The sequence below is a fragment of the Cucurbita pepo genome, chromosome 9 (genome assembly GCF_057944985.1).
Source record: "Cucurbita pepo subsp. pepo isolate OVF chromosome 9, ASM5794498v1, whole genome shotgun sequence".
Classification (NCBI taxonomy): Eukaryota; Viridiplantae; Streptophyta; class Magnoliopsida; order Cucurbitales; family Cucurbitaceae; genus Cucurbita; species Cucurbita pepo.
In genome coordinates this window covers 2,774,634-2,799,557 of record NC_141806.1, presented here as the reverse complement: position 1 = coordinate 2,799,557, position 24,924 = coordinate 2,774,634, and the positions used below count along the sequence as shown (strand labels likewise).

Genomic DNA, 24,924 nt, shown 5'->3' with positions numbered 1-24,924 from the left:
TGTAGACATGATGGTAGCCTTCAGTTCAAGTCATAACAGAAGATTTTGAGACTATATGATCCGTAGCTCCACTATCGAGAATCCATGAATTAGAACTCGCAGAGTTAATAGATAATGTAGATACTGGAAACAAACTTGCAACATTGATGTGATTGTTAGAATTACCAGAAGGGTGATGATTGATTGCAGATAAGGCTTGTGCTATATGTTGTAATTGCTCAGAAGAAAAATTTGGAATGGAATGAGGTGACTGTTCTTTTGTATTCAACCGAAAAACATCGGCCATATTTGCAGATGATTGATATCCAAACACTCATTAATTGTATGACCACTTTTATTGCAGTGTTCACATGATTTGTCCTTGGCGAATTTTGAATACGTCGTTTTCTTCTGCGCTGCTGATGCAATCGAGAAATTCTCAGTAGGTTCAGAAGTTGCCTGACGCGGCATCTCTTCTTGTACAAGTAATGAATAGGCTTGCCTCACATTAGGTAATGGAGCCATCATCAGTATGTTAGATCTCGTCGTTTTATAAGACTCATTGAGCCCCATGAGCAATTGCATCAACTTGTCTTCTTCGCGTTGATCAACATGTATTTGACGTTGATTACAGGTAAATGGTGTGTGGTATGCTTCCAGTTCATCCCAGAGTGCTTTGAGATTGGTGAAATATGCTGACAGTGCCATGGTTCCTTGTGACATCGTTGCTATCGACTTTTGTATCTGTAAAATTGCTCGGGCATTCTTTTGTGAGAATTGATCGTGAAGATCAACCCACACTTGATGAGTTGTCTTGGCGTGAAGAATGCCTTTAGCGATATCTGCTTCAACGGAATGAGTTAACCAAAATATTATCATACTGTTGCACTGATTCCAGAGTTCAAATTCGGTTGAATTTGCATCTTGAGACGATTCTTCAATTGTGCCTCCAGAGTTCAAATTCGGTTGAATTTGCATCTTGAGACGATTCTTCAATTGTGGCATCAGTGAAGCCAATTTTCTTCTTGGCAATAAGAGCATGCATAAGTGATTTACTCCAAGATTGGTAATTTGCTCCATTTAATTTGATTGGAACAAGTGAATATCCCGGCTGATCAGAGTGATGAATATAATAAGGATGTGTTAAATCAAGATCTGAAATTTTGAAGCTGGATTTGGTTGATTCCGCCATAAAGGAAATTTTGATATTTAAGAACACCAAGATCGGTGCTCTGATACCATGTCAAGAATGAGAAATATAATTGGGATCGAAAGTATGATCTTGATTAGTGTTTAACCCGTTTTAAATAGGAGAAAAGTATATTTATATTTTTGCATTTTTTAGAAATACTTTTATCAATTAAAATGAATGGTGCACTTTAATAGTTGAAATAATTTAATTATTTAATTTTCTTAACATAAAGAAATTTACGATTAAAGTAATTTATTTATTTTTTTTCATAGAAGTCTTACACATCTCAGAATGAAGTGCTTAGGTAAAAAGCAAACCGTGGTGGGCAGTCGGCAAAAGGACAATCAATAAGGGTTGCACCATCCTTATGGAAGCATAATACGATTTCATGCAATTGGGTCTGTTTAGTGTTTTTATTGACGTTGCAACGAAGCCCTGGCTTCTTCCCGGTTGCGGCTTGAATGGCATTTTTGATGACTTGATATTGGCGGGATGTGTTGCCGGTCGGACCGAGTTTGGCGGCCTTCAAAATAGCCAGTAGGTCGTATCTGGGGTTTGTGCGAATGTTCAAAGCTGTTTGAAAATATTGAACTTGGTCAAAAACATTCTCCGAACATGGTCCATGTTTATTCCATTCCCTTCTCCAAAAATCTATGTCGTCGGGTCTTTCCAAGTTTGGCCAATGATGAGTCAGAAGTGGTTCGAGTGCAGCAAATCCCTGAACAAAAAAAAAAACCAGTTAGAATGTGATGCATTTGTAGGAGTCATTTTGTATATGGAAGGTACCTGAATGGTTTCAGAAAATTTTGTTCCTCCGCGGCAAACAAGGTAGCGCTTGGTGTAGTTAGCCGGCCATAGGCCATGGATGGTGAACCTGGTTGGAGATGGTGATTGAGCACACGGGAAATTTGCACATGTGGCCGGAGGCCACTGTTGCACCATTTGAAACAATTCAAATTGGGCATTCACAGAGAAGATGAGAGTGGAGAGGAGGATGAGATGAATATGAGCCATAAAGAGAAGTTAAGTGATGGTATACACAAATTGGAATGGCAATATATACATATATATAATAGACGAAAGGGAGTGGAGAGCATGGAGAAGAAGGGAGAAAAATAAAAAGATAAAAAAAGGAAAATCCAAAATTATTGAATTTTATGTGTTATCAATTATTTCTCAACCACTCTTTGGTTTAGGTTAATTTTTTGACCCCCAATTGATTCGGTTCGGTTCGGCTTCGGGTTCACTGGACAACAACCTCGACTTGACTCGAACCGGATAAAATGTTATACACTATATTAAGACATGTTACGAATTCACAACAATGTCTCCACGTACGTATTCTTTGTCTAATTTTAATCTTTGTGTCAGGGGTGGGGTGTACATTCAACCCGAATTCTAAGGTTTGGGTTCTGTTCGGTTCGGTTTCGGGTTAATGAGACAAAAACTTCGCGTTGACCGAATAGAGCAACATTTAGAAAGTACATTAAGAACCGTCCTACTTTGGCCCTCTATATTTAACTAGGCACATTATTTTTAGTTTTTTTTTTTATATTTTTATATATTTTTTTTTAATTTCTTTTTTTTTTTAAATACCTAATATTTCCTTCTATTTCCAAACACATATCATGGTTTATAATACCCATTTATATTATTTTTAATTTCTTTTTTTTAAAAAAATACATCATATTTCCTCTTATTTCTAAACACATTGTTTATAATACCAATAAGCTAAAACAACGTCTATATATATATTTATTAATTTTGATTTATACATAAATTTAGTTATTATTTTTGTTTCAATGGAAAGAAAAGTTTACAAAGTTTATTGATTTTGATTTATACATACGTTTAAGTTTACGTTATTTTCCTCCACCATTTTTTTTCGCACGGTAAAGTAAAGTTTGCCCAAAATATTTTGACTTTCTTTGACACCTATCTTAATAGACTCTCAAAATTTGGTTAGACAAATAGTTCTAAAATTTTAGTGTATTTATTATTTTTTATCACAATCCTAGCTCGCCCCACTCCACTCCACAGAACCCACGTTCACGTGCTCACCTTTCCAGTTTCAACCAAACCAAACCAAACCCTTTTCTGGTCACATATCTGGAAATGGATCCAGCCATGACATGGGCCGCAATTTTGGGCCTTCACAAACTCCTGGGCTGGGCTGGGCTGGGCTACCCATTTAGAAATTGAAGGCCCAGACGAAAGCTACTACCAAAACAATCTGGTTGCCGAAGCAAATGACAGAAGCTAAGCTATGATGTGGTAATTTGTTGAGCTGAGTCCCGAGCTTTGTGTGGGCTATGGCAGTCAAAGCTCGGAGGCCGGTATGAGTTGAGTGGTAAAGAAGCTTTGTGTGGGCTATGGCAGTCAAAGCTCGGAGGCCGGTATGAGTTGAGTGGTAAAGAAGAGCCAGAGCCAGAGCCAGAGCCAGAGCCGGAGCCAGAGCCAGAGCCAGTGCCAGTGCCAGTGCCAGTGCCAGTGCCAGTGCCAGTGCCAGTGCCTAAGGCCGTCATTTCGATGGTTCAGACGCCGACGATGGAAGTTAACAAGCACAGGAAGTTGATCAATAATTTGGACGATGGCTGTTTGATGCATATTTTCACCTTCCTTTCCCCCATACCAGCTATCTTTCCTTTCCCCCATGCATATTTTCAGCTTCCTTTCAGCTTCCTGCCGCAATGTGTTTCAATTTGTTATCGAATGTTTCTTCGTAAAATTTGTTTGATCTATTTGAGGATTTCTTTTTTGTTCCCTCTTAAAATTGCTTCGTTTGGATGAAATTGAAGGATTCTTCTGGTTGTGCCACAAATTAAGAGGTTTTCTGGGAGGAAGAGACTGAAAATTTTCAATTTAGGTATTTCTGGAAATGGATTGGGAGAAGAAATATAATTCTGATTTCGAATTTGACTTAAGTTGGAATTTGTTATTTCATTGCACATCTAAATCCAAAAAACTCGTTTGAAGAGATGGAATGCAAATCTTTCTTATGTTGAGTCTATCGGAGTTTTTGATTGAGACTTGTCAATATTCATTACGTGTGGTTCAAGTGAACTTCCTGAGCCTCAACAGTTCTTGATATGTGAGGTTTAAAAGAATTTCTTGTAAAGTTAGAAGTTCTTTCCTGGACTTTGGGTATGAATTGGTTGGGCTAACTAGTTGGAAAGAGATAAGAAAAATTCTGGAGGCAATAGTGAAGATCTACTAATTTTGCTCTAAGAACGCCAGTTCTTTGTACTTTGTGCATTTCTTTTGCTTCTATTCCAGTGGCAAATTTTTATCATTAGCCTTGTGAAATTGTTAGTTAGTGGATGCCGCCTGCATATTTCCATGGAGTTTCTGCTTTTTTTGTCACTTTTGCCATTGAGTTTGCAGATCGGTATAACACCGCCCTCGTTTGCCACAGATGGCGTTACTTGGCATGTCATCCGAGGCTGTGGCTGCGAGTAGAACGATCTATTAAAGATTTGTCCGAGTCTGGAGTTTTCCCAACCGTTGAGGCAGCTGTTGCTGCTGCTAGGTAAGTTGTTGCATGTTCATGTTTCTTTTTTATTTTTTTATGAGGAAATAATAAGAGTTACTTGTTAATAGAGCTTGAATGATTTTGTTCTTCATAGGCCTGGGGACACCATACTAATTGCAACAGGTGGAGTTCATTCTGCCTCTAACATTCAAATTACAAAGCCACTTTGCCTGGTATGCTCTTTTTCCCCGCCTTCTTTTGGCAGCTTGGGAGTTAAAATGTATTCTTCCTATAGGATTTAAATACCATCCAATTGCGAGGAATATCTTCTGAAATCATGTGTGGTTTTTTGAATAGTTTCGCTACCCTTTAACACGAAAAAAGTGCCTTATGTTTTATGTGCGAATAATTGTTAATAACTAAGAATTGTGATCCGTGTCTTTAATAAAATTGCTAATAAAATTGCTATATAAAGCTAGAACTTGGGTTCTGTTATTCTGCCTTTAAAAAATGTTTGCACACTTTCTTTCTTCTCTTTGTAGAGAAGCTAAGAAATTATAAGAACGAACACAACCTCAACCCTATCATCCAAGTACCAGAGTCTGATAATAATATGTTGCACTATCAAAAGGAAACTACAACGTACGTAAATGCTATTAGTTCTCTCACAAAGTCTTAAAAGAAGGTTACGTTATGCAGTATTAAAGTGAACCTTTGTAGGTTTTGGCCCAGCAATTGAAATTCAGATTAAGTACTTGTTTTGAGAAGCAGTTAAATATTGGTGAAACGTAAAACGGTGGCTTCCTCATCCAGTTGTGCTCAAGTTTTGGACTATAGAGCTTTTAACTTACTTTAGCACCTTTTGTACTATGAAAGTGCCAATATGAGTCATGTAGGAAATATTAGTAGAGTAGTAGTGAGGCCACCGAGTCGAACTACTAGATGGTGCATAACCAAACCAACCTAAATCGATTAGTCAACAGTTTAGTTGGTTCATTCTGGTGCGACGTGGCTTTGTAATGTTTAAGCCTTAAAATTTTGGCATTTCAAAGGCTCTAGTAGCATCGAAGCCTAATTGTCCTCTTCTGCTATTTGTTGAAGTTTCAATTTTTAGTTTATGTGTACATTATCAGTTGGCTCGGGTATGAATGATCTGGTCATGCCAAACCTGAAGCTGACTGAATATTACCAATCTTTTATACATGAGAAGTTGAACTATTGAACCGAGCTGGTCTGAACCGAAACCAGCGGCAGTTTTTGGTTGGTTTAATCGGTTTTTTTGGGGGGGTTTTCGGTTTTTCCTTGCATCCCTAATAGAGGGGGTTAGTGTTCTTAGGAGGGAGAGATCATTTTAGGATTGTCCATTGTGGGGCTTGGGAGAGAGATAGCCCTCTCGAAAGGCTATTGTTATATTGTAGTTTCTTTTTCATATTGCAATATATTAGTATTTTGTATTTTTTGTGTTGGGGTACATAACATATACGTCAATCTATTCCATACTTTTTTCTGGCTTAATTTACGATGGCAGTGTACGAACGTTCTCTTTCTCACAATGTGAAACTCATTTCATAAATAACTTTTAAGTTTCACCATTTTCCATCATTTATCTTATCTTAATATTGTTCAGATTGGTGGAGGTGAACTTCCTGAGGAGACAACACTTTTCTGTAGTCGTGGTTCGGAAAGGTACGTGGCATATAATGTAATTTGCAATGGTTAATCCTATACATTTTCTCTCTCTTAACCTTTTGAAAAAATGAACTTGAAAGGTCAAGGACCAAAATGCAGATTTTAGAGATCTTAAAAGTGTAGGAATGAAACCCGACGACTTAAATGGGATGAACTTGAAAGGTCAAGGACCAACATGGAGATTTTAGAGATCTTAAAAGTGTAGGAATAAAGTACAGTTTTAACACGATGACTTAAATGGGACGAACTTGAAAGGTCAAGTACCGAAATGGACATTTTAGAGATCTTAAAAATGTAGGAATAAAGGACGGTTTTAACACGATGACTTCAATGGAATGAACTTGAAAGATGAAAGACCGAAATGGACGTTTTAGAGGCCTTAAAAGTGTAGGAATGAAGGACGGTTTTAAGCTTCTCATTTTGTGACGTTTAGTGGCAACTAATTGAGACTGAACTTTCTGTTTCTTGTTAACAGTGCTTTGGAGTTCCTCTGTACCAGTAAACTCTCTAACTTAACAGTGAAGGCAGAACTTGGTTGCTGCTTGCTTCACAGAAAGGGAAGATTAATTATTGATGGATGTGTTCTTCAATGTGAGTCAAACCCTTTGGACTACCTATCATGCCCCATTGTTTGTACTGCAAGTCCCGATAGCCTATCGTCTTCCTCGGTGAAAGGCGGTTATACAGATGGCGTTTCTGTTTCACAAACCCGCATCGAGGGTGGTGCCAAAGCTATCCTAACGAGCGAGGACCTTGCGTTACAGCACGTTCGAGTTATTTATGCTCGAACAGCTTTGTTCTTTTGGTTTGACGTCGAACACAAGTTGCAATAATTTCCTTGTAATCCATTAGCAATGTGTATCTGTTTCAGCTGGTTAATCCTTAGGTATATATTGGTGATTCTTTAACTTGTATGATACTTCTGTTTAGGCTCGTCACATAATCGGTTTCGCCCCTAAATCTTTCGTGGTCGCTTTGTTTTTTATTCTTAACGTTTGGAGCTCCGATATGTAATTATTTCGAAAAAAAAATGATCGTCTTAGCTTATATTTTTTGTGTTTGACAATCACTCAAAATTTGTTTGATATATTACATTATTTTCTATTTAACTGGTAAGGTGAACTTTTGCACTTAAAAAAATGAATATATATATTGTTATTGTACAGTTAAATATAATTAGACCTGGAATTTTTAAAGTTAGTTATTTGTGACGTATGTTTATTAACTCGTGAGATTGGAGCATTGTCACAATTGGGTTCTTATGAGATGTTTGTAAGTGGTGTGGCACTCACTCTCACCATCTTAGGCATTCTCACACCTAAAACTGGTTTGAAAAACTTGAGAGTAGGCACGACTGAAATTTTCCATCCTCTTTTGGATGAATATGACAAGACACGGACCAAAATTATAATAGAGAGAAAATATATGAACTAAAAAATTCCATTAAAAAAATGTCAATTAAATTTAGATAATTTAGCTTTTATACCTCTGTAAGAAATTACATTAAATACTAAATTGTTACTCTTTTAATATAATGACATATTATTCTTATAAAAAATAAATCAAAATAAGTATTAATTGAACCAGGTAATATTAAACTCAAAAAAGTAGTAACAAAGTCCAACAAATTAATTGAACAAAAAAGAGAAAACTTGGAAGACATTGTGTCTAAAAAAACAGGACCCGATCCATGCCATCATTGATTACTCGTTTTGTGTGTTTAAGCTCATCGGGAGGGAATCAAAACATTAACTTTGGGTAATAACCAGTGTCTTTATCCACTAAGTTATGCTCAAGTCTTTACTCATATGCTCCTCCGCTACATTGGTAAGGGTGGTGGACCCGAACTAAAGTCAAAAAAAGTATCCGCGAACACACATGGACGCCCTTTTATGGGAAGAACTTTGGTCACGTGAGTCTTAACATGCCTCCGCTACATTGGTAAGGGTGGTGGTGGTGGACCATAACTAAAGTCAAAATAAGTATTCGCGAACACACGTGGACGCCCTTTTATGGGAAGAACTTTGGTCACGTGAGTTTTAACATGGTAAGAAATCACTTGTCCTTCGTCGGCTTCCATTAAAAGTTCATCTGAACTCACAAACAACAATGGCTTCTCGACTCCAAAAAAAGGACCAATTGTCATTAGTTTTGACCATGAAAAGACATCTTTCTCCATCTCCCAAACCGAGAACGTTTTTTCATTCCCTGCGTTTGAGCCGTGAAATACAACAATTGATCCATTCAACATTCTCATACTTATATTAGGGTTTAACATCACATCCTCCTCCACTAAATTGTTCGGTACTGGAATTTTGCCAAAAATTTCTTCGCTCATGTCAAACGTGCGTATAATATTTCCTTTTGTATTTCTTGACCACCAATAAGATTTTCCTTCATGATGCATCTCACAACCCCCTGTTATCATTAAATACCTAAAATTAGGGGATTCAATTTCCCTCCATCTTTCTTTCCTCAACTCCCAAATCTCCACTCGAAGTGGTAGAAGATTATAGGCTCCCTCTTCGTCCGGGAATTGTACAACCCTAACAACTTTGAAATCCCCAGATTTGGAATCATATCCGAATCCAACACCGCTTGTTAATGAATCAAACATTTCATAGGGATCTTCATTGTGAAGAATCGATGATGGAAGCTTACGAAACTTTTCGGTCATCATATTAAAGAGGAAAATATCTCTATCGTACAAAAGACAAACTAAACCTTGAGAATGACCGTGAATAGTATTTTTTCGAAAATCACTTGATGGATTGTTGACATCGAGAATGGAAATAGATCGATCAGGGGTGTGGGAAAACTTGATGATGGAGGGTATATACGTATAGAGTTGAAAACCGATAATTATTCGACGGTTGATATAAATACATTTATCTTGTAAAGAAAAAATTGCAGGATCGTTGATCAGAGCGTACCATAATTTGCAAACAGACTTAAATTGGAGTAGAGACTCTGCGGGAAGCCTTGATAGAATTTCGATCAACAATACTATGGGGAGATCTTTTAGAGTAGCCATTAGAGGGTTCAATTTTTATTTAACCATCGTTCATCATTATATAAGGAAGAGGTGAATGCAAGAAAGGATGAGCTGTCATTTATCTATTTATTTATTTATTTATTTTTGTGCGAACCAAATAACGTACCAAAATTAGATAGTTTTTGTTTTTTTTGTTTTTTTTTTTTGCTATTTTTAATGCATCCTTAATGGTTAGGGAATAATTAAGAATTTTAATAATAAAATAATTTTAATGAACTTACTTTAAAACATCATATATTATACTTAATCGTTCAAGAAACCGTCACTCACTACACATAGAAATTTAACACATATTGCGACTGTAGAGGGTGACCCGACCCGTGACCCAATTTGCAGTCCAAGATGAGCCCCTTCCCAAACTGCAACGGCTTTCAACTGACTCGACTTGGTTCCTTCCCATGCAATGTTATTTTGTCAGTGTCATGCAGAAAGTGCGAGTACTCACATATGGAGAGCCTTCTTGCATGCGTGTAGGTGCGTGACAACGTGTGAGGTGTGTCACAATCCGCAATATGATTGTGACCTGAGTAAGTCATCGAGGACGATGACTAAGTTAAGTGGGGGAGAATGTCACAACCTTACTATGAAGAGAGTAGGTTGTGACCCTCACGCCATGACAAGCAAAGGGGTGTCCCTCAAGAGACGCCCATCCGGCCATATGCGGGCCAACGAAGAAGAATGCCATGATGCGATCGAGGAGGACGATGCATCATCCAACACACCACCACGCAAAGTGGGCATTGAAGACATGTTGAGACACAAGCATAACAGAGACATCAGCATAGACATGAAGGACAAGATAGGCTTGTTGAAGGGCCGGGTAGGGCCCCGGGCCTTAACCTCAAAAGTCGAGGTTCCGGAAGGAATTTGGTCATGCGGTTCGGGAGTTAAGTCCGTCCATATGAAATATGAATGCTCGCCAAGTTTGGTGTCAATCGGACATGGGACGGACAATGCACGACACCGTATGACACCTCACGAAAATCATGTCTACTCCTGGTAGAATGAAAATGGCTCAAAATGTACTATAGGGGGTACCATGGTGTTAGCTCTCCACCACCCCTGGGCCCTGTGGCCTAAGTGAGCTACCCTGTGGCACATACGTGTGTCACAGTGTGGGCGAGCGTGCCGAGACGAGTGTCTCGGGGCGACTTCCTTTGAAATGGGTTTTTGAAGGACAGTACCGGACGGCACGGGTGTGCCGGTATTGCGCCCTAGCCCGCGTGTTGGAGGTTGCTACATACACCCGCTATCCGGTACGGTATCCGTAAATGACTCGGCATAGGCACGGGAGGGCCTATGCCTCGATAGAACCCGGATGGATGGATGTCCGGGAAGTCCCGATGAGATGAACGACACGCGGGCCCATTCTCGATGGCATGACCGAACGAGTTATGATGAGCGACGACATCCCGAGACTCGGGATGGCGTCAAGACATATGGACCCTGTCGATGGAGATCGAGATGGCAAGACGAGATGCGACGTTGTATTGAGAGACCTTGGCCCGAGCAGAGGCAAGGTCGAGCCGAATGAGTTGGCCTAGCGTAGAGGCAAGTCGGATGTGTCGCAGATGATTGAACGTACACGCACAGGCGGCGTGTGTGGTTGAACAAGCTTGGATTCCGCACAAGCGATGTTCGATTGGCGAACACAAACCTCGCCTAAGGTCCGACGAAGCCACAAAGCCGGGGCGAAAAATATAATGGGGCTTAATTCCCCTTAAGGCTGGTCGTGAACATGTATAGATCACGACGCCGCACGGTCAAAGATATAGGACCGTGACAAGGTGCTCCTTCTTTTTCTGTTTGACCTCCGTTCAACTATCTATATTATATAGATAATTTTGATTATTTTATTTTCAATTATTATCGATGTAATTTTATGATTTTTTTCCTAGGTTCCTCGAGGCATTCTAAGCATTTTTTTTTTTTTGTCCTTCTACAACAGTTGGAGATTCAACCTCTAAGGTCCTTAATAAAATCTCAACCGCTCGAAATTAAAAAGCAAATGAAGGAAAATTTTCGTATCTATTGGGCTCGGCGGTTACAATAGGTACTGAAAAATGTGTCTGCCGCTGTTTCTGTTAAGAATGTGAAACATAAATAGAATTGGGATCGAAAGTATGATCTTCATCGATGTTTACAACGTTTTAAATAGGATAGAAACTATCCACTACGGAAAAATATATAACTAACTAATATAAAATATACGCTGACAACTCCCAAAATATCTAAGATATACTCCCTAACTAATTATTAAAGTATATCTCCAAATATCATATCTTAATACTCCCCCTCGAGTTGGACAGTGTATGTCAATCACACCCAACTTGTCCTTCAAAAAAAATCAAACTGATGTCTTCCCAAAGCTTTAGTGAAAACATCTGCCAATTGCATTTTAGTCGAGACATAACACGGTTTGATGATTCCAGCTTGTAACTTTTCTCGAACTATATGACAATCTATTTCAATGTGTTTCGTACGTTCGTGAAAAACTGCATTGGCTGCTATATGTAATGCTGCTTGATTATCACAATATAATAATGCTGGTTCGGATAGTGGAACATTCAAGTCTTGAAGAATGTAACTTAACCAAGTTAACTCTAAACAAGTATTTGCCATAGCTCGATACTCGGCTTCTACTGATGATTTGGACACATTAGTCTGCTTTTTAGACTTCCAAGAAATAATTGAATTTTCAAGGAAAATGCAGAACCCAGATATAGATCGTCTGGAAGTTCGACAACCACCCCAGTCAGAATCGCAATATGCTTGTAATCTTAAATTGTTTTCAGATGGTAGTAGGAGTCCTTGACCATGAGTAGCTCTGATGTATTTCAGAACTCGAAGAGCTGCCTCCCAATGTGGTTTTCTTAGTTCGTGCATAAATTGACGAAGGATACGAACTGAATAAACTATGTCAGGCCTAGTAACGGTCAAATATATTAATCTGCCAATCAATCGTCTGTATTTACTTGGATCATTCAACTTCTCTCCTTCAGTTAAAAGAAAGTTTTAGATTTTGCTCCATAGGAAATTTTTCTGGACGTGCTTCTATAAGACCTGTGTCTTGAAGGATATCTAGAGCATACTTCGTTTGAGACATAAAAATTACTTTTCTAGACCAAGAAAATTCAATGCCTAGAAAATATTTCAAATTCCCTAAATCTTTGATAAGGAATCTCTTGAGTAAACTAGTCTTGAGGTATTGAATTTCTTTGAGATCATTGCCTGTCAACAGAATATCATCAACATAGATTAGAACTGCAGTGAAAGAAGTACCTCTTACTCTTAGTAAAAAAAGAGTAATCTGCTTGAGTGTAGCCTGCATTTTGTATAGTGATAGAAAATATGGAGAACCAATTGCGAGAAGCCTGTTTTAATCCATAAAGAGATTTATGGAGCCGACATACTGTATTCTCCCCTGTCGGCGAAGACCTGGTGGTAAAGACATATAGATTTCTTCGTCTAGATTACCATGGAGAAAGGCATTTTCAACATCCAACTGATGGGTGAACCATTTTCGAGCAGCAGCAACAGTGAGTAAGCAACGAAGTGTAGTACGTTTCGCTGTAGGAGAAAATGTCTCTGTGTAATCTATACCTTCAACCTGAGTGTATCCATTTGCTACCAGTCGAGCTTTATAACGTTCAACAGAACTATCAGAGTTGTATTTAACTTTGTACACCCAACGGCAACCAATAGCTTTATGACCAGGTGGTAGAGGAACGAGATACCAAGTATGATTACGTTCCAAAACTGCAATTTCAACATTCATAGCCTGGTGCCATAACGGGTCACCAACTGCCTCGTCATAGGTTTTAGGCTCTGTCTGGGATGTAATAAGAGCTAGAAAATCACGTTGAGTAGGAGAAAAACGGGAGAATGAAATGTAATGATGAAGTGGATACCTGGTGCCAGTTCTGGGACCTGAGCTAGAGGTTAAATGATTGGTTCCAGAAGACATCTCATAATCCTTATGCCAAGCTGGAGGTTGTTTAGTACGAGTAGAACGTCGGAGTGGAACTGATGTATCGGGTGGGATAGGATTAGAATTAGTGGGTGAATCTGGAGAAAGGAGCAGAGGGTAGAGGAGACGACGAAGTAGTAGGTGAAGGAATAGGAGATGAAGGAGGAATAGGATCATGAAGTGGTACAATAGGAGTCGAAGGAGCTAATGTCAAAGTTTGTGAAGCTGATGAAAAAGGAAAATCATCTTAACAAAATTTAACATCACGGCTGATAAAGAATTTGTGAGATTGCATGTCATACAACTTGTAACCTTTATGACCACAAGGATATCCTACGAAAACACAAGAAATTGCTCGATGTTCAAATTTTTGCTTAGGATGTACTATAGTTGCATAACATTTACAACCAAAAACTTTAAGACGATGAAATGTAGGTGGAGTGCTTCAAAGGGTGTCTTGTTAGATAAGAATGGTGATGGCGTTCTATTTATAAGATAAACAGCAGTTAAAATGCACTCTCCCTACAAATTAAGTGGAACCTGTGACGGAAAGAGAGGAGCCTTAGCTATACTTAGGATATGACGATGCTTACGTTCTACGACTCCATTTTGTTGTGGAGTATAGACACAAGTGCGCTGAAATTCAATGCCACAAGAAGTAAAAACTGGTTGCAAAGATAGAAACTCAGTCCCATTGTCTGATCGAACTATTTTGACAGTAGTATGAAATTGAGTTAGAACGAATTTAACAAAGTTCATTAACAAATGATGTACTTCTGACTTATGTTGCATTAGAAAAACCCAAGTACATCGAGTAAAATCATCAACAATAGTGAGAAAAAAACGCAAACCAAAATGGGTAGGAATTTTATGTGGTCCCCAAACATCAGAATGTATCAGATCAAAGGCAGAATGGGTTGTTATTGAACTTCTTGGAAAAGACAACCTAGTTTGTTTTGCTAACGGGCAGATACTACAGTTATGAGAATAACTAGCATTATTAAGATGCAATTGATCAGCTAGAAATTTAAAACGAGAAAAAGAAGATGACCTAGGCGTAAATGCCACAAATCAGATGGCTGAGATATTTGATGAGCGGAAGATTTGATTGGAGATGAAGAAATATGATAGAGACCTCCAAATTGTTTACCCGAGCCAAACATCTTCTCCGCAGCCAAGTCATGCATAACACAAGAATCAAGATAGGTGACATAACATTTCAAGTCATTGTTAAGTTTGCTGATGGACATTAGATTTAAATTGAATGAAGGCACACATAAAACATTGTTTAATTTAAGGTTAGAGCTAAGGGAAATATTGTCAGTATGCGACACACGTGCTGTCCCTCCATTAGGTAAATTTATTGTAGACATGATGGTAGCCTTCAGTTCAAGTCATAACAGAAGATTTTGAGACTATATGATCCGTAGCTCCACTATCGAGAATCCATGAATTAGAACTCGCAGAGTTAATAGATAATGTAGATACTGGAAACAAACTTGCAACATTGATGTGATTGTTAGAATTACCAGAAGGGTGATGATTGATTGCAGATAAGGCTTGTGCTATATGTTGTAATTGCTCAGAAGAAAAATTTGGAATGGAATGAGGTGACTGTTCTTTTGTATTCAACCGAAAAACATCGGCCATATTTGCAGATGATTGATATCCAAACACTCATTAATTGTATGACCACTTTTATTGCAGTGTTCACATGATTTGTCCTTGGCGAATTTTGAATACGTCGTTTTCTTCTGCGCTGCTGATGCAATCGAGAAATTCTCAGTAGGTTCAGAAGTTGCCTGACGCGGCATCTCTTCTTGTACAAGTAATGAATAGGCTTGCCTCACATTAGGTAATGGAGCCATCATCAGTATGTTAGATCTCGTCGTTTTATAAGACTCATTGAGCCCCATGAGCAATTGCATCAACTTGTCTTCTTCGCGTTGATCAACATGTATTTGACGTTGATTACAGGTAAATGGTGTGTGGTATGCTTCCAGTTCATCCCAGAGTGCTTTGAGATTGGTGAAATATGCTGACAGTGCCATGGTTCCTTGTGACATCGTTGCTATCGACTTTTGTATCTGTAAAATTGCTCGGGCATTCTTTTGTGAGAATTGATCGTGAAGATCAACCCACACTTGATGAGTTGTCTTGGCGTGAAGAATGCCTTTAGCGATATCTGCTTCAACGGAATGAGTTAACCAAAATATTATCATACTGTTGCACTGATTCCAGAGTTCAAATTCGGTTGAATTTGCATCTTGAGACGATTCTTCAATTGTGCCTCCAGAGTTCAAATTCGGTTGAATTTGCATCTTGAGACGATTCTTCAATTGTGGCATCAGTGAAGCCAATTTTCTTCTTGGCAATAAGAGCATGCATAAGTGATTTACTCCAAGATTGGTAATTTGCTCCATTTAATTTGATTGGAACAAGTGAATATCCCGGCTGATCAGAGTGATGAATATAATAAGGATGTGTTAAATCAAGATCTGAAATTTTGAAGCTGGATTTGGTTGATTCCGCCATAAAGGAAATTTTGATATTTAAGAACACCAAGATCGGTGCTCTGATACCATGTCAAGAATGAGAAATATAATTGGGATCGAAAGTATGATCTTGATTAGTGTTTAACCCGTTTTAAATAGGAGAAAAGTATATTTATATTTTTGCATTTTTTAGAAATACTTTTATCAATTAAAATGAATGGTGCACTTTAATAGTTGAAATAATTTAATTATTTAATTTTCTTAACATAAAGAAATTTACGATTAAAGTAATTTATTTATTTTTTTTCATAGAAGTCTTACACATCTCAGAATGAAGTGCTTAGGTAAAAAGCAAACCGTGGTGGGCAGTCGGCAAAAGGACAATCAATAAGGGTTGCACTATCCTTATGGAAGCATAATACGATTTCATGCAATTGGGTCTGTTTAGTGTTTTTATTGACGTTGCAACGAAGCCCTGGCTTCTTCCCGGTTGCGGCTTGAATGGCATTTTTGATGACTTGATATTGGCGGGATGTGTTGCCGGTCGGACCGAGTTTGGCGGCCTTCAAAATAGCCAGTAGGTCGTATCTGGGGTTTGTGCGAATGTTCAAAGCTGTTTGAAAATATTGAACTTGGTCAAAAACATTCTCCGAACATGGTCCATGTTTATTCCATTCCCTTCTCCAAAAATCTATGTCGTCGGGTCTTTCCAAGTTTGGCCAATGATGAGTCAGAAGTGGTTCGAGTGCAGCAAATCCCTGAACAAAAAAAAAAACCAGTTAGAATGTGATGCATTTGTAGGAGTCATTTTGTATATGGAAGGTACCTGAATGGTTTCAGAAAATTTTGTTCCTCCGCGGCAAACAAGGTAGCGCTTGGTGTAGTTAGCCGGCCATAGGCCATGGATGGTGAACCTGGTTGGAGATGGTGATTGAGCACACGGGAAATTTGCACATGTGGCCGGAGGCCACTGTTGCACCATTTGAAACAATTCAAATTGGGCATTCACAGAGAAGATGAGAGTGGAGAGGAGGATGAGATGAATATGAGCCATAAAGAGAAGTTAAGTGATGGTATACACAAATTGGAATGGCAATATATACATATATATAATAGACGAAAGGGAGTGGAGAGCATGGAGAAGAAGGGAGAAAAATAAAAAGATAAAAAAAGGAAAATCCAAAATTATTGAATTTTATGTGTTATCAATTATTTCTCAACCACTCTTTGGTTTAGGTTAATTTTTTGACCCCCAATTGATTCGGTTCGGTTCGGCTTCGGGTTCACTGGACAACAACCTCGACTTGACTCGAACCGGATAAAATGTTATACACTATATTAAGACATGTTACGAATTCACAACAATGTCTCCACGTACGTATTCTTTGTCTAATTTTAATCTTTGTGTCAGGGGTGGGGTGTACATTCAACCCGAATTCTAAGGTTTGGGTTCTGTTCGGTTCGGTTTCGGGTTAATGAGACAAAAACTTCGCGTTGACCGAATAGAGCAACATTTAGAAAGTACATTAAGAACCGTCCTACTTTGGCCCTCTATATTTAACTAGGCACATTATTTTTAGTTTTTTTTTTATATTTTTATATATTTTTTTTTAATTTCTTTTTTTTTTTTAAATACCTAATATTTCCTTCTATTTCCAAACACATATCATGGTTTATAATACCCATTTATATTATTTTTAATTTCTTTTTTTTAAAAAAATACATCATATTTCCTCTTATTTCTAAACACATTGTTTATAATACCAATAAGCTAAAACAACGTCTATATATATATTTATTAATTTTGATTTATACATAAATTTAGTTATTATTTTTGTTTCAATGGAAAGAAAAGTTTACAAAGTTTATTGATTTTGATTTATACATACGTTTAAGTTTACGTTATTTTCCTCCACCATTTTTTTTCGCACGGTAAAGTAAAGTTTGCCCAAAATATTTTGACTTTCTTTGACACCTATCTTAATAGACTCTCAAAATTTGGTTAGACAAATAGTTCTAAAATTTTAGTGTATTTATTATTTTTTATCACAATCCTAGCTCGCCCCACTCCACTCCACAGAACCCACGTTCACGTGCTCACCTTTCCAGTTTCAACCAAACCAAACCAAACCCTTTTCTGGTCACATATCTGGAAATGGATCCAGCCATGACATGGGCCGCAATTTTGGGCCTTCACAAACTCCTGGGCTGGGCTGGGCTGGGCTACCCATTTAGAAATTGAAGGCCCAGACGAAAGCTACTACCAAAACAATCTGGTTGCCGAAGCAAATGACAGAAGCTAAGCTATGATGTGGTAATTTGTTGAGCTGAGTCCCGAGCTTTGTGTGGGCTATGGCAGTCAAAGCTCGGAGGCCGGTATGAGTTGAGTGGTAAAGAAGCTTTGTGTGGGCTATGGCAGTCAAAGCTCGGAGGCCGGTATGAGTTGAGTGGTAAAGAAGAGCAAGAGCCAGAGCCAGAGCCAGAGCCAGAGCCAGAGCCAGAGCCAGTGCCAGTGCCAGTGCCAGTGCCAGTGCCAGTGCCAGTGCCTAAGGCCGTCATTTCGATGGTTCAGACGCCGACGATGGAAGTTAACAAGCACAGGAAGTTGATCAATAATTTGGACGATGGCTGTTTGATGCATATTTTCACCTTCCTTTCCCCCATACCAGCTATCTTTCCTTTCCCCCATGCATATTTTCAGCTTCCTTTCAGCTTCCTGCCGCAATGTGTTTCAATTTGTTATCGAATGTTTCTTCGTAAAATTTGTTTGATCTATTTGAGGATTTCTTTTTTGTTCCCTCTTAAAATTGCTTCGTTTGGATGAAATTGAAGGATTCTTCTGGTTGTGCCACAAATTAAGAGGTTTTCTGGGAGGAAGAGACTGAAAATTTTCAATTTAGGTATTTCTGGAAATGGATTGGGAGAAGAAATATAATTCTGATTTCGAATTTGACTTAAGTTGGAATTTGTTATTTCATTGCACATCTAAATCCAAAAAACTCGTTTGAAGAGATGGAATGCAAATCTTTCTTATGTTGAGTCTATCGGAGTTTTTGATTGAGACTTGTCAATATTCATTACGTGTGGTTCAAGTGAACTTCCTGAGCCTCAACAGTTCTTGATATGTGAGGTTTAAAAGAATTTCTTGTAAAGTTAGAAGTTCTTTCCTGGACTTTGGGTATGAATTGGTTGGGCTAACTAGTTGGAAAGAGATAAGAAAAATTCTGGAGGCAATAGTGAAGATCTACTAATTTTGCTCTAAGAACGCCAGTTCTTTGTACTTTGTGCATTTCTTTTGCTTCTATTCCAGTGGCAAATTTTTATCATTAGCCTTGTGAAATTGTTAGTTAGTGGATGCCGCCTGCATATTTCCATGGAGTTTCTGCTTTTTTTGTCACTTTTGCCATTGAGTTTGCAGATCGGTATAACACCGCCCTCGTTTGCCACAGATGGCGTTACTTGGCATGTCATCCGAGGCTGTGGCTGCGAGTAGAACGATCTATTAAAGATTTGTCCGAGTCTGGAGTTTTCCCAACCGTTGAGGCAGCTGTTGCTGCTGCTAGGTAAGTTGTTGCATGTTCATGTTTCTTTTTTATTTTTTTATGAGGAAATAATAAGAGTTACTTGTTAATAGAGCTTGAATGATTTTGTTCTTCATAGGCCTGGGGACACCATACTAATTGCAACAGGTGGAGTTCATTCTGCCTCTAACATTCAAATTACAAAGCCACTTTGCCTGGTATGCTCTTTTTCCCCGCCTTCTTTTGGCAGCTTGGGAGTTAAAATGTATTCTTCCTATAGGATTTAAATACCATCCAATTGCGAGGAATATCTTCTGAAATCATGTGTGGTTTTTTGAATAGTTTCGCTACCCTTTAACACGAAAAAAGTGCCTTATGTTTTATGTGCGAATAATTGTTAATAACTAAGAATTGTGATCCGTGTCTTTAATAAAATTGCTAATAAAATTGCTATATAAAGCTAGAACTTGGGTTCTGTTATTCTGCCTTTAAAAAATGTTTGCACACTTTCTTTCTTCTCTTTGTAGAGAAGCTAAGAAATTATAAGAACGAACACAACCTCAACCCTATCATCCAAGTACCAGAGTCTGATAATAATATGTTGCACTATCAAAAGGAAACTACAACGTACGTAAATGCTATTAGTTCTCTCACAAAGTCTTAAAAGAAGGTTACGTTATGCAGTATTAAAGTGAACCTTTGTAGGTTTTGGCCCAGCAATTGAAATTCAGATTAAGTACTTGTTTTGAGAAGCAGTTAAATATTGGTGAAACGTAAAACGGTGGCTTCCTCATCCAGTTGTGCTCAAGTTTTGGACTATAGAGCTTTTAACTTACTTTAGCACCTTTTGTACTATGAAAGTGCCAATATGAGTCATGTAGGAAATATTAGTAGAGTAGTAGTGAGGCCACCGAGTCGAACTACTAGATGGTGCATAACCAAACCAACCTAAACCGATTAGTCAACAGTTTAGTTGGTTCATTCTGGTGCGACGTGGCTTTGTAATGTTTAAGCCTTAAAATTTTGGCATTTCAAAGGCTCAGACAACTCTCGCCCTTGGGAAGACTAGTAGCATCGAAGCCTAATTGTCCTCTTCTGCTATTTGTTGAAGTTTCAATTTTTAGTTTATGTGTACATTATCGGTTGGCTCGGGTATGAATGATCTGGTCATGCCAAACCTGAAGCTGACTGAATATTACCAATCTTTTATACATGAGAAGTTGAACTATTGAACCGAGCTGGTCTGAACCGAAACCAGCGGCAGTTTTTGGTTGGTTTAATCGGTTTTTTTGGGGGGGTTTTCGGTTTTTCCTTGCATCCCTAATAGAGGGGGTTAGTGTTCTTAGGAGGGAGAGATCATTTTCGGATTGTCCATTGTGGGGCTTGGGAGAGAGATTGCCCTCTCGAAAGGCTATTGTTATATTGTAGTTTCTTTTTCATATTGCTATATATTAGTATTTTGTATTTTTTGTGTTGGGGTACATAACATATACGTCAATCTATTCCATACTTTTTTCTGGCTTAATTTACGATTGGCAGTGTACGTGTACGAACGTTCTCTTTCTCACAATGTGAAACTCATTTCATAAATAACTTTTAAGTTTCACCATTTTCCATCATTTATCTTATCTTAATATTGTTCAGATTGGTGGAGGTGAACTTCCTGAGGAGACAACACTTTTCTGTAGTCGTGGTTCGGAAAGGTACGTGGCATATAATGTAATTTGCAATGGTTAATCCTATACATTTTCTCTCTCTTAACCTTTTGAAAAAATGAACTTGAAAGGTCAAGGACCGAAATGCAGATTTTAGAGATCTTAAAAGTGTAGGAATAAAGTACAGTTTTAACACGATGACTTAAATGGGACGAACTTGAAAGGTCAAGTACCGAAATGGACATTTTAGAGATCTTAAAAGTGTAGGAATAAAGGACGGTTTTAACACGATGACTTCAATGGAATGAACTTGAAAGATGAAAGACCGAAATGGACGTTTTAGAGGCCTTAAAAGTGTAGGAATGAAGGACGGTTTTAAGCTTCTCATTTTGTGACGTTTAGTGGCAACTAATTGAGACTGAACTTTCTGTTTCTTGTTAACAGTGCTTTGGAGTTCCTCTGTACCAGTAAACTCTCTAACTTAACAGTGAAGGCAGAACTTGGTTGCTGCTTGCTTCACAGAAAGGGAAGATTAATTATTGATGGATGTGTTCTTCAATGTGAGTCAAACCCTTTGGACTACCTATCATGCCCCATTGTTTGTACTGCAAGTCCCGATAGCCTATCGTCTTCCTCGGTGAAAGGCGGTTATACAGATGGCGTTTCTGTTTCACAAACCCGCATCGAGGGTGGTGCCAAAGCTATCCTAACGAGCGAGGACCTTGCGTTACAGCACGTTCGAGTTATTTATGCTCGAACAGCTTTGTTCTTTTGGTTTGACGTCGAACACAAGTTGCAATAATTTCCTTGTAATCCATTAGCAATGTGTATCTGTTTCAGCTGGTTAATCCTTAGGTATATATTGGTGATTCTTTAACTTGTATGATACTTCTGTTTAGGCTCGTCACATAATCGGTTTCGCCCCTAAATCTTTCGTGGTCGCTTTGTTTTTTATTCTTAACGTTTGGAGCTCCGATATGTAATTATTTCGAAAAAAAAATGATCGTCTTAGCTTATATTTTTTGTGTTTGACAATCACTCAAAATTTGTTTGATATATTACATTATTTTCTATTTAACTGGTAAGGTGAACTTTTGCACTTAAAAAAATGAATATATATATTGTTATTGTACAGTTAAATATAATTAGACCTGGAATTTTTAAAGTTAGTTATTTGTGACGTATGTTTATTAACTCGTGAGATTGGAGCATTGTCACAATTGGGTTCTTATGAGATGTTTGTAAGTGGTGTGGCACTCACTCTCACCATCTTAGGCATTCTCACACCTAAAACTGGTTTGAAAAACTTGAGAGTAGGCACGACTGAAATTTTCCATCCTCTTTTGGATGAATATGACAAGACACGGACCAAAATTATAATAGAGAGAAAATATATGAACTAAAAAATTCCATTAAAAAAATGTCAATTAAATTTAGATAATTTAGCTTTTATACCTCTGTAAGAAATTACATTAAATACTAAATTGTTACTCTTTTAATATAATGACATATTATTCTTATAAAAAATAAATCAAAATAAGTATTAATTGAACCAGGTAATATTAAACTCAAAAAAGTAGTAACAAAGTCCAACAAATTAATTGAACAAAAAAGAGAAAACTTGGAAGACATTGTGTCTAAAAAAACAGGACCCGATCCATGCCATCATTGATTACTCGTTTTGTGTGTTTAAGCTCATCGGGAGGGAATCAAAACATTAACTTTGGGTAATAACCAGTGTCTTTATCCACTAAGTTATGCTCAAGTCTTTACTCATATGCTCCTCCGCTACATTGGTAAGGGTGGTGGACCCGAACTAAAGTCAAAAAAAGTATCCGCGAACACACATGGACGCCCTTTTATGGGAAGAACTTTGGTCACGTGAGTCTTAACATGCCTCCGCTACATTGGTAAGGGTGGTGGTGGTGGACCATAACTAAAGTCAAAATAAGTATTCGCGAACACACGTGGACGCCCTTTTATGGGAAGAACTTTGGTCACGTGAGTTTTAACATGGTAAGAAATCACTTGTCCTTCGTCGGCTTCCATTAAAAGTTCATCTGAACTCACAAACAACAATGGCTTCTCGACTCCAAAAAAAGGACCAATTGTCATTAGTTTTGACCATGAAAAGACATCTTTCTCCATCTCCCAAACCGAGAACGTTTTTTCATTCCCTGCGTTTGAGCCGTGAAATACAACAATTGATCCATTCAACATTCTCATACTTATATTAGGGTTTAACATCACATCCTCCTCCACTAAATTGTTCGGTACTGGAATTTTGCCAAAAATTTCTTCGCTCATGTCAAACGTGCGTATAATATTTCCTTTTGTATTTCTTGACCACCAATAAGATTTTCCTTCATGATGCATCTCACAACCCCCTGTTATCATTAAATACCTAAAATTAGGGGATTCAATTTCCCTCCATCTTTCTTTCCTCAACTCCCAAATCTCCACTCGAAGTGGTAGAAGATTATAGGCTCCCTCTTCGTCCGGGAATTGTACAACCCTAACAACTTTGAAATCCCCAGATTTGGAATCATATCCGAATCCAACACCGCTTGTTAATGAATCAAACATTTCATAGGGATCTTCATTGTGAAGAATCGATGATGGAAGCTTACGAAACTTTTCGGTCATCATATTAAAGAGGAAAATATCTCTATCGTACAAAAGACAAACTAAACCTTGAGAATGACCGTGAATAGTATTTTTTCGAAAATCACTTGATGGATTGTTGACATCGAGAATGGAAATAGATCGATCAGGGGTGTGGGAAAACTTGATGATGGAGGGTATATACGTATAGAGTTGAAAACCGATAATTATTCGACGGTTGATATAAATACATTTATCTTGTAAAGAAAAAATTGCAGGATCGTTGATCAGAGCGTACCATAATTTGCAAACAGACTTAAATTGGAGTAGAGACTGTGCGGGAAGCCTTGATAGAATTTCGATCAACAATACTATGGGGAGATCTTTTAGAGTCGCCATTAGAGGGTTCAAGTTTTATTTAACCATCGTTCATTATTATATAAGGAAGAGGTGAATGCAAGAAAGGATGAGCTGTCATTTATCTATTTATTTATTTATTTATTTTTGTGCGAACCAAATAACGTACCAAAATTAGATAGTTTTTGTTTTTTTTGTTTTTTTGTTTTTTTTTTTTTTTTTTGCTATTTTTAATGCATCCTTAATGGTTAGGGAATAATTAAGAATTTTAATAATAAAATAATTTTAATGAACTTACTTTAAAATATCATATATTATACTTAACCGTTCAAGAAACCGTCACTCACTACACATAGAAATCTAACACATATTGCGACTATAGAGGGTGACCCGACCCGTGACCCGACCCGTGACCCAATTTGCAATCCAAGATTAGCACCTTCCCAAACTGCAACTGCTTTCAACTGACCCGACCTAGTTCCTTCCTGTGCCAATGTTATTTTGCCAGTGTCATATAGAAGGCGCGAGTGCTCCTTCCTCCGACAGTCGCTCTTGAAAAATATTTTCTGAATATCAGATCACTGCCGATCTAAGATCATAGATATAATATGATCTTAGGCCAGATTCATTCTTTGTTTTTGGCATGATATTTTGCTTTCTGTTTTGACATGATATTATGCTTTGGGTTAAGATTTTATTTTTACTGTATATGGAATATATGTTAGATTCACATGGTCTACCTCGTTTGAATTTGTCTTAGACCCAAGAGAATTACCCCATTATACTATTTAGGACATCATACTAGTAAATCATCTCACGTAGTGTAATAGCCCAAGTCCACCGCTAGTAAATATTATCCTCTTTGGGCTTTCCCTCTCGGGCTTCTCTTCAAAGTTTTTAAACTGCGTTAGAGAGGTTTTCATACCCTTATAAAA

The 24,924-nt window shown here is 37.9% G+C and overlaps 8 protein-coding genes across 8 annotated transcripts; 2 read left to right on the top strand and 6 right to left on the bottom strand.

Moving 5' to 3' along the window:
• Positions 1–264: 264 nt before the first annotated feature.
• LOC147790984 (uncharacterized) lies at positions 265–1,059 on the bottom strand. Its single transcript, XM_087126941.1, has one exon. The coding sequence runs from the start codon at positions 1,057–1,059 to the stop codon at positions 265–267; it is 795 nt and encodes a 264-aa protein (XP_086983067.1).
• Positions 1,060–1,406: 347 nt separating this feature from the next.
• Positions 1,407–2,228, bottom strand: LOC147790983 (ribonuclease MC-like). The gene is made up of 2 exons (XM_087127242.1): positions 1,958–2,228; positions 1,407–1,889 (listed from the first exon to the last, which is right to left on the bottom strand). Exons 1-2 carry the CDS (start codon positions 2,183–2,185, stop codon positions 1,458–1,460), a joined length of 660 nt encoding a protein of 219 aa, XP_086983368.1. The 5' UTR covers positions 2,186–2,228; the 3' UTR covers positions 1,407–1,457.
• Positions 2,229–4,051: 1,823 nt separating this feature from the next.
• LOC147790982 (F-box protein SKIP5-like) lies at positions 4,052–7,441 on the top strand. Its single transcript, XM_087126687.1, has 4 exons — positions 4,052–4,700; positions 4,798–4,876; positions 6,271–6,329; positions 6,808–7,441. Exons 1-4 carry the CDS (start codon positions 4,492–4,494, stop codon positions 7,163–7,165), a joined length of 705 nt encoding a protein of 234 aa, XP_086982813.1. The 5' UTR covers positions 4,052–4,491; the 3' UTR covers positions 7,166–7,441.
• Positions 7,442–7,900: 459 nt separating this feature from the next.
• LOC147790981 (F-box/kelch-repeat protein At3g06240-like) lies at positions 7,901–9,136 on the bottom strand. The gene has a single exon (XM_087127198.1). The coding sequence runs from the start codon at positions 9,010–9,012 to the stop codon at positions 8,266–8,268; it is 747 nt and encodes a 248-aa protein (XP_086983324.1). The 5' UTR covers positions 9,013–9,136; the 3' UTR covers positions 7,901–8,265.
• Positions 9,137–14,985: 5,849 nt separating this feature from the next.
• On the bottom strand, positions 14,986–15,780 carry LOC147790980 (uncharacterized). The gene has a single exon (XM_087126937.1). The coding sequence runs from the start codon at positions 15,778–15,780 to the stop codon at positions 14,986–14,988; it is 795 nt and encodes a 264-aa protein (XP_086983063.1).
• A 397-nt stretch (positions 15,781–16,177) lies between these two features.
• LOC111786243 (ribonuclease MC-like) lies at positions 16,178–16,951 on the bottom strand. Its single transcript, XM_023666559.2, has 2 exons — positions 16,679–16,951; positions 16,178–16,610 (listed from the first exon to the last, which is right to left on the bottom strand). Exons 1-2 carry the CDS (start codon positions 16,904–16,906, stop codon positions 16,179–16,181), a joined length of 660 nt encoding a protein of 219 aa, XP_023522327.2. The 5' UTR covers positions 16,907–16,951; the 3' UTR covers position 16,178.
• A 1,815-nt stretch (positions 16,952–18,766) lies between these two features.
• On the top strand, positions 18,767–22,106 carry LOC111801871 (F-box protein SKIP5). The gene is made up of 4 exons (XM_087126882.1): positions 18,767–19,415; positions 19,513–19,591; positions 21,018–21,076; positions 21,473–22,106. The coding sequence occupies exons 1-4, from the start codon at positions 19,207–19,209 to the stop codon at positions 21,828–21,830; spliced, it is 705 nt and encodes a 234-aa protein (XP_086983008.1). The 5' UTR covers positions 18,767–19,206; the 3' UTR covers positions 21,831–22,106.
• A 459-nt stretch (positions 22,107–22,565) lies between these two features.
• On the bottom strand, positions 22,566–24,046 carry LOC147790979 (F-box/kelch-repeat protein At3g06240-like). The gene has a single exon (XM_087126880.1). The coding sequence runs from the start codon at positions 24,029–24,031 to the stop codon at positions 22,931–22,933; it is 1,101 nt and encodes a 366-aa protein (XP_086983006.1). The 5' UTR covers positions 24,032–24,046; the 3' UTR covers positions 22,566–22,930.
• Positions 24,047–24,924: the final 878 nt, after the last annotated feature.

Bases quoted from the DNA above. Each gene is read 5' to 3' on its own strand.
- LOC147790980 (XM_087126937.1), bottom strand. From the start codon at position 15,780: ATGGAGCAAATTACCAATCTTGGAGTAAATCACTTATGCATGCTCTTA.
- LOC147790982 (XM_087126687.1), top strand. From the start codon at position 4,492: ATGCCGCCTGCATATTTCCATGGAGTTTCTGCTTTTTTTGTCACTTTT. The intron at 4,877-6,270 runs GTATGCTCTTTT...AATATTGTTCAG, and splicing joins TTACAAAGCCACTTTGCCTG to ATTGGTGGAGGTGAACTTCC. The intron at 6,330-6,807 runs GTACGTGGCATA...TCTTGTTAACAG, and splicing joins TGTAGTCGTGGTTCGGAAAG to TGCTTTGGAGTTCCTCTGTA.
- LOC147790979 (XM_087126880.1), bottom strand. From the start codon at position 24,031: ATGGCGACTCTAAAAGATCTCCCCATAGTATTGTTGATCGAAATTCTA.
- LOC111786243 (XM_023666559.2), bottom strand. From the start codon at position 16,906: ATGGCTCATATTCATCTCATCCTCCTCTCCACTCTCATCTTCTCTGTG. The intron at 16,611-16,678 runs GTACCTTCCATA...TTTTTTGTTCAG, and splicing joins AATTTTCTGAAACCATTCAG to GGATTTGCTGCACTCGAACC.
- LOC147790981 (XM_087127198.1), bottom strand. From the start codon at position 9,012: ATGATGACCGAAAAGTTTCGTAAGCTTCCATCATCGATTCTTCACAAT.
- LOC111801871 (XM_087126882.1), top strand. From the start codon at position 19,207: ATGCCGCCTGCATATTTCCATGGAGTTTCTGCTTTTTTTGTCACTTTT. The intron at 19,592-21,017 runs GTATGCTCTTTT...AATATTGTTCAG, and splicing joins TTACAAAGCCACTTTGCCTG to ATTGGTGGAGGTGAACTTCC. The intron at 21,077-21,472 runs GTACGTGGCATA...TCTTGTTAACAG, and splicing joins TGTAGTCGTGGTTCGGAAAG to TGCTTTGGAGTTCCTCTGTA.
- LOC147790983 (XM_087127242.1), bottom strand. From the start codon at position 2,185: ATGGCTCATATTCATCTCATCCTCCTCTCCACTCTCATCTTCTCTGTG. The intron at 1,890-1,957 runs GTACCTTCCATA...TTTTTTGTTCAG, and splicing joins AATTTTCTGAAACCATTCAG to GGATTTGCTGCACTCGAACC.
- LOC147790984 (XM_087126941.1), bottom strand. From the start codon at position 1,059: ATGGAGCAAATTACCAATCTTGGAGTAAATCACTTATGCATGCTCTTA.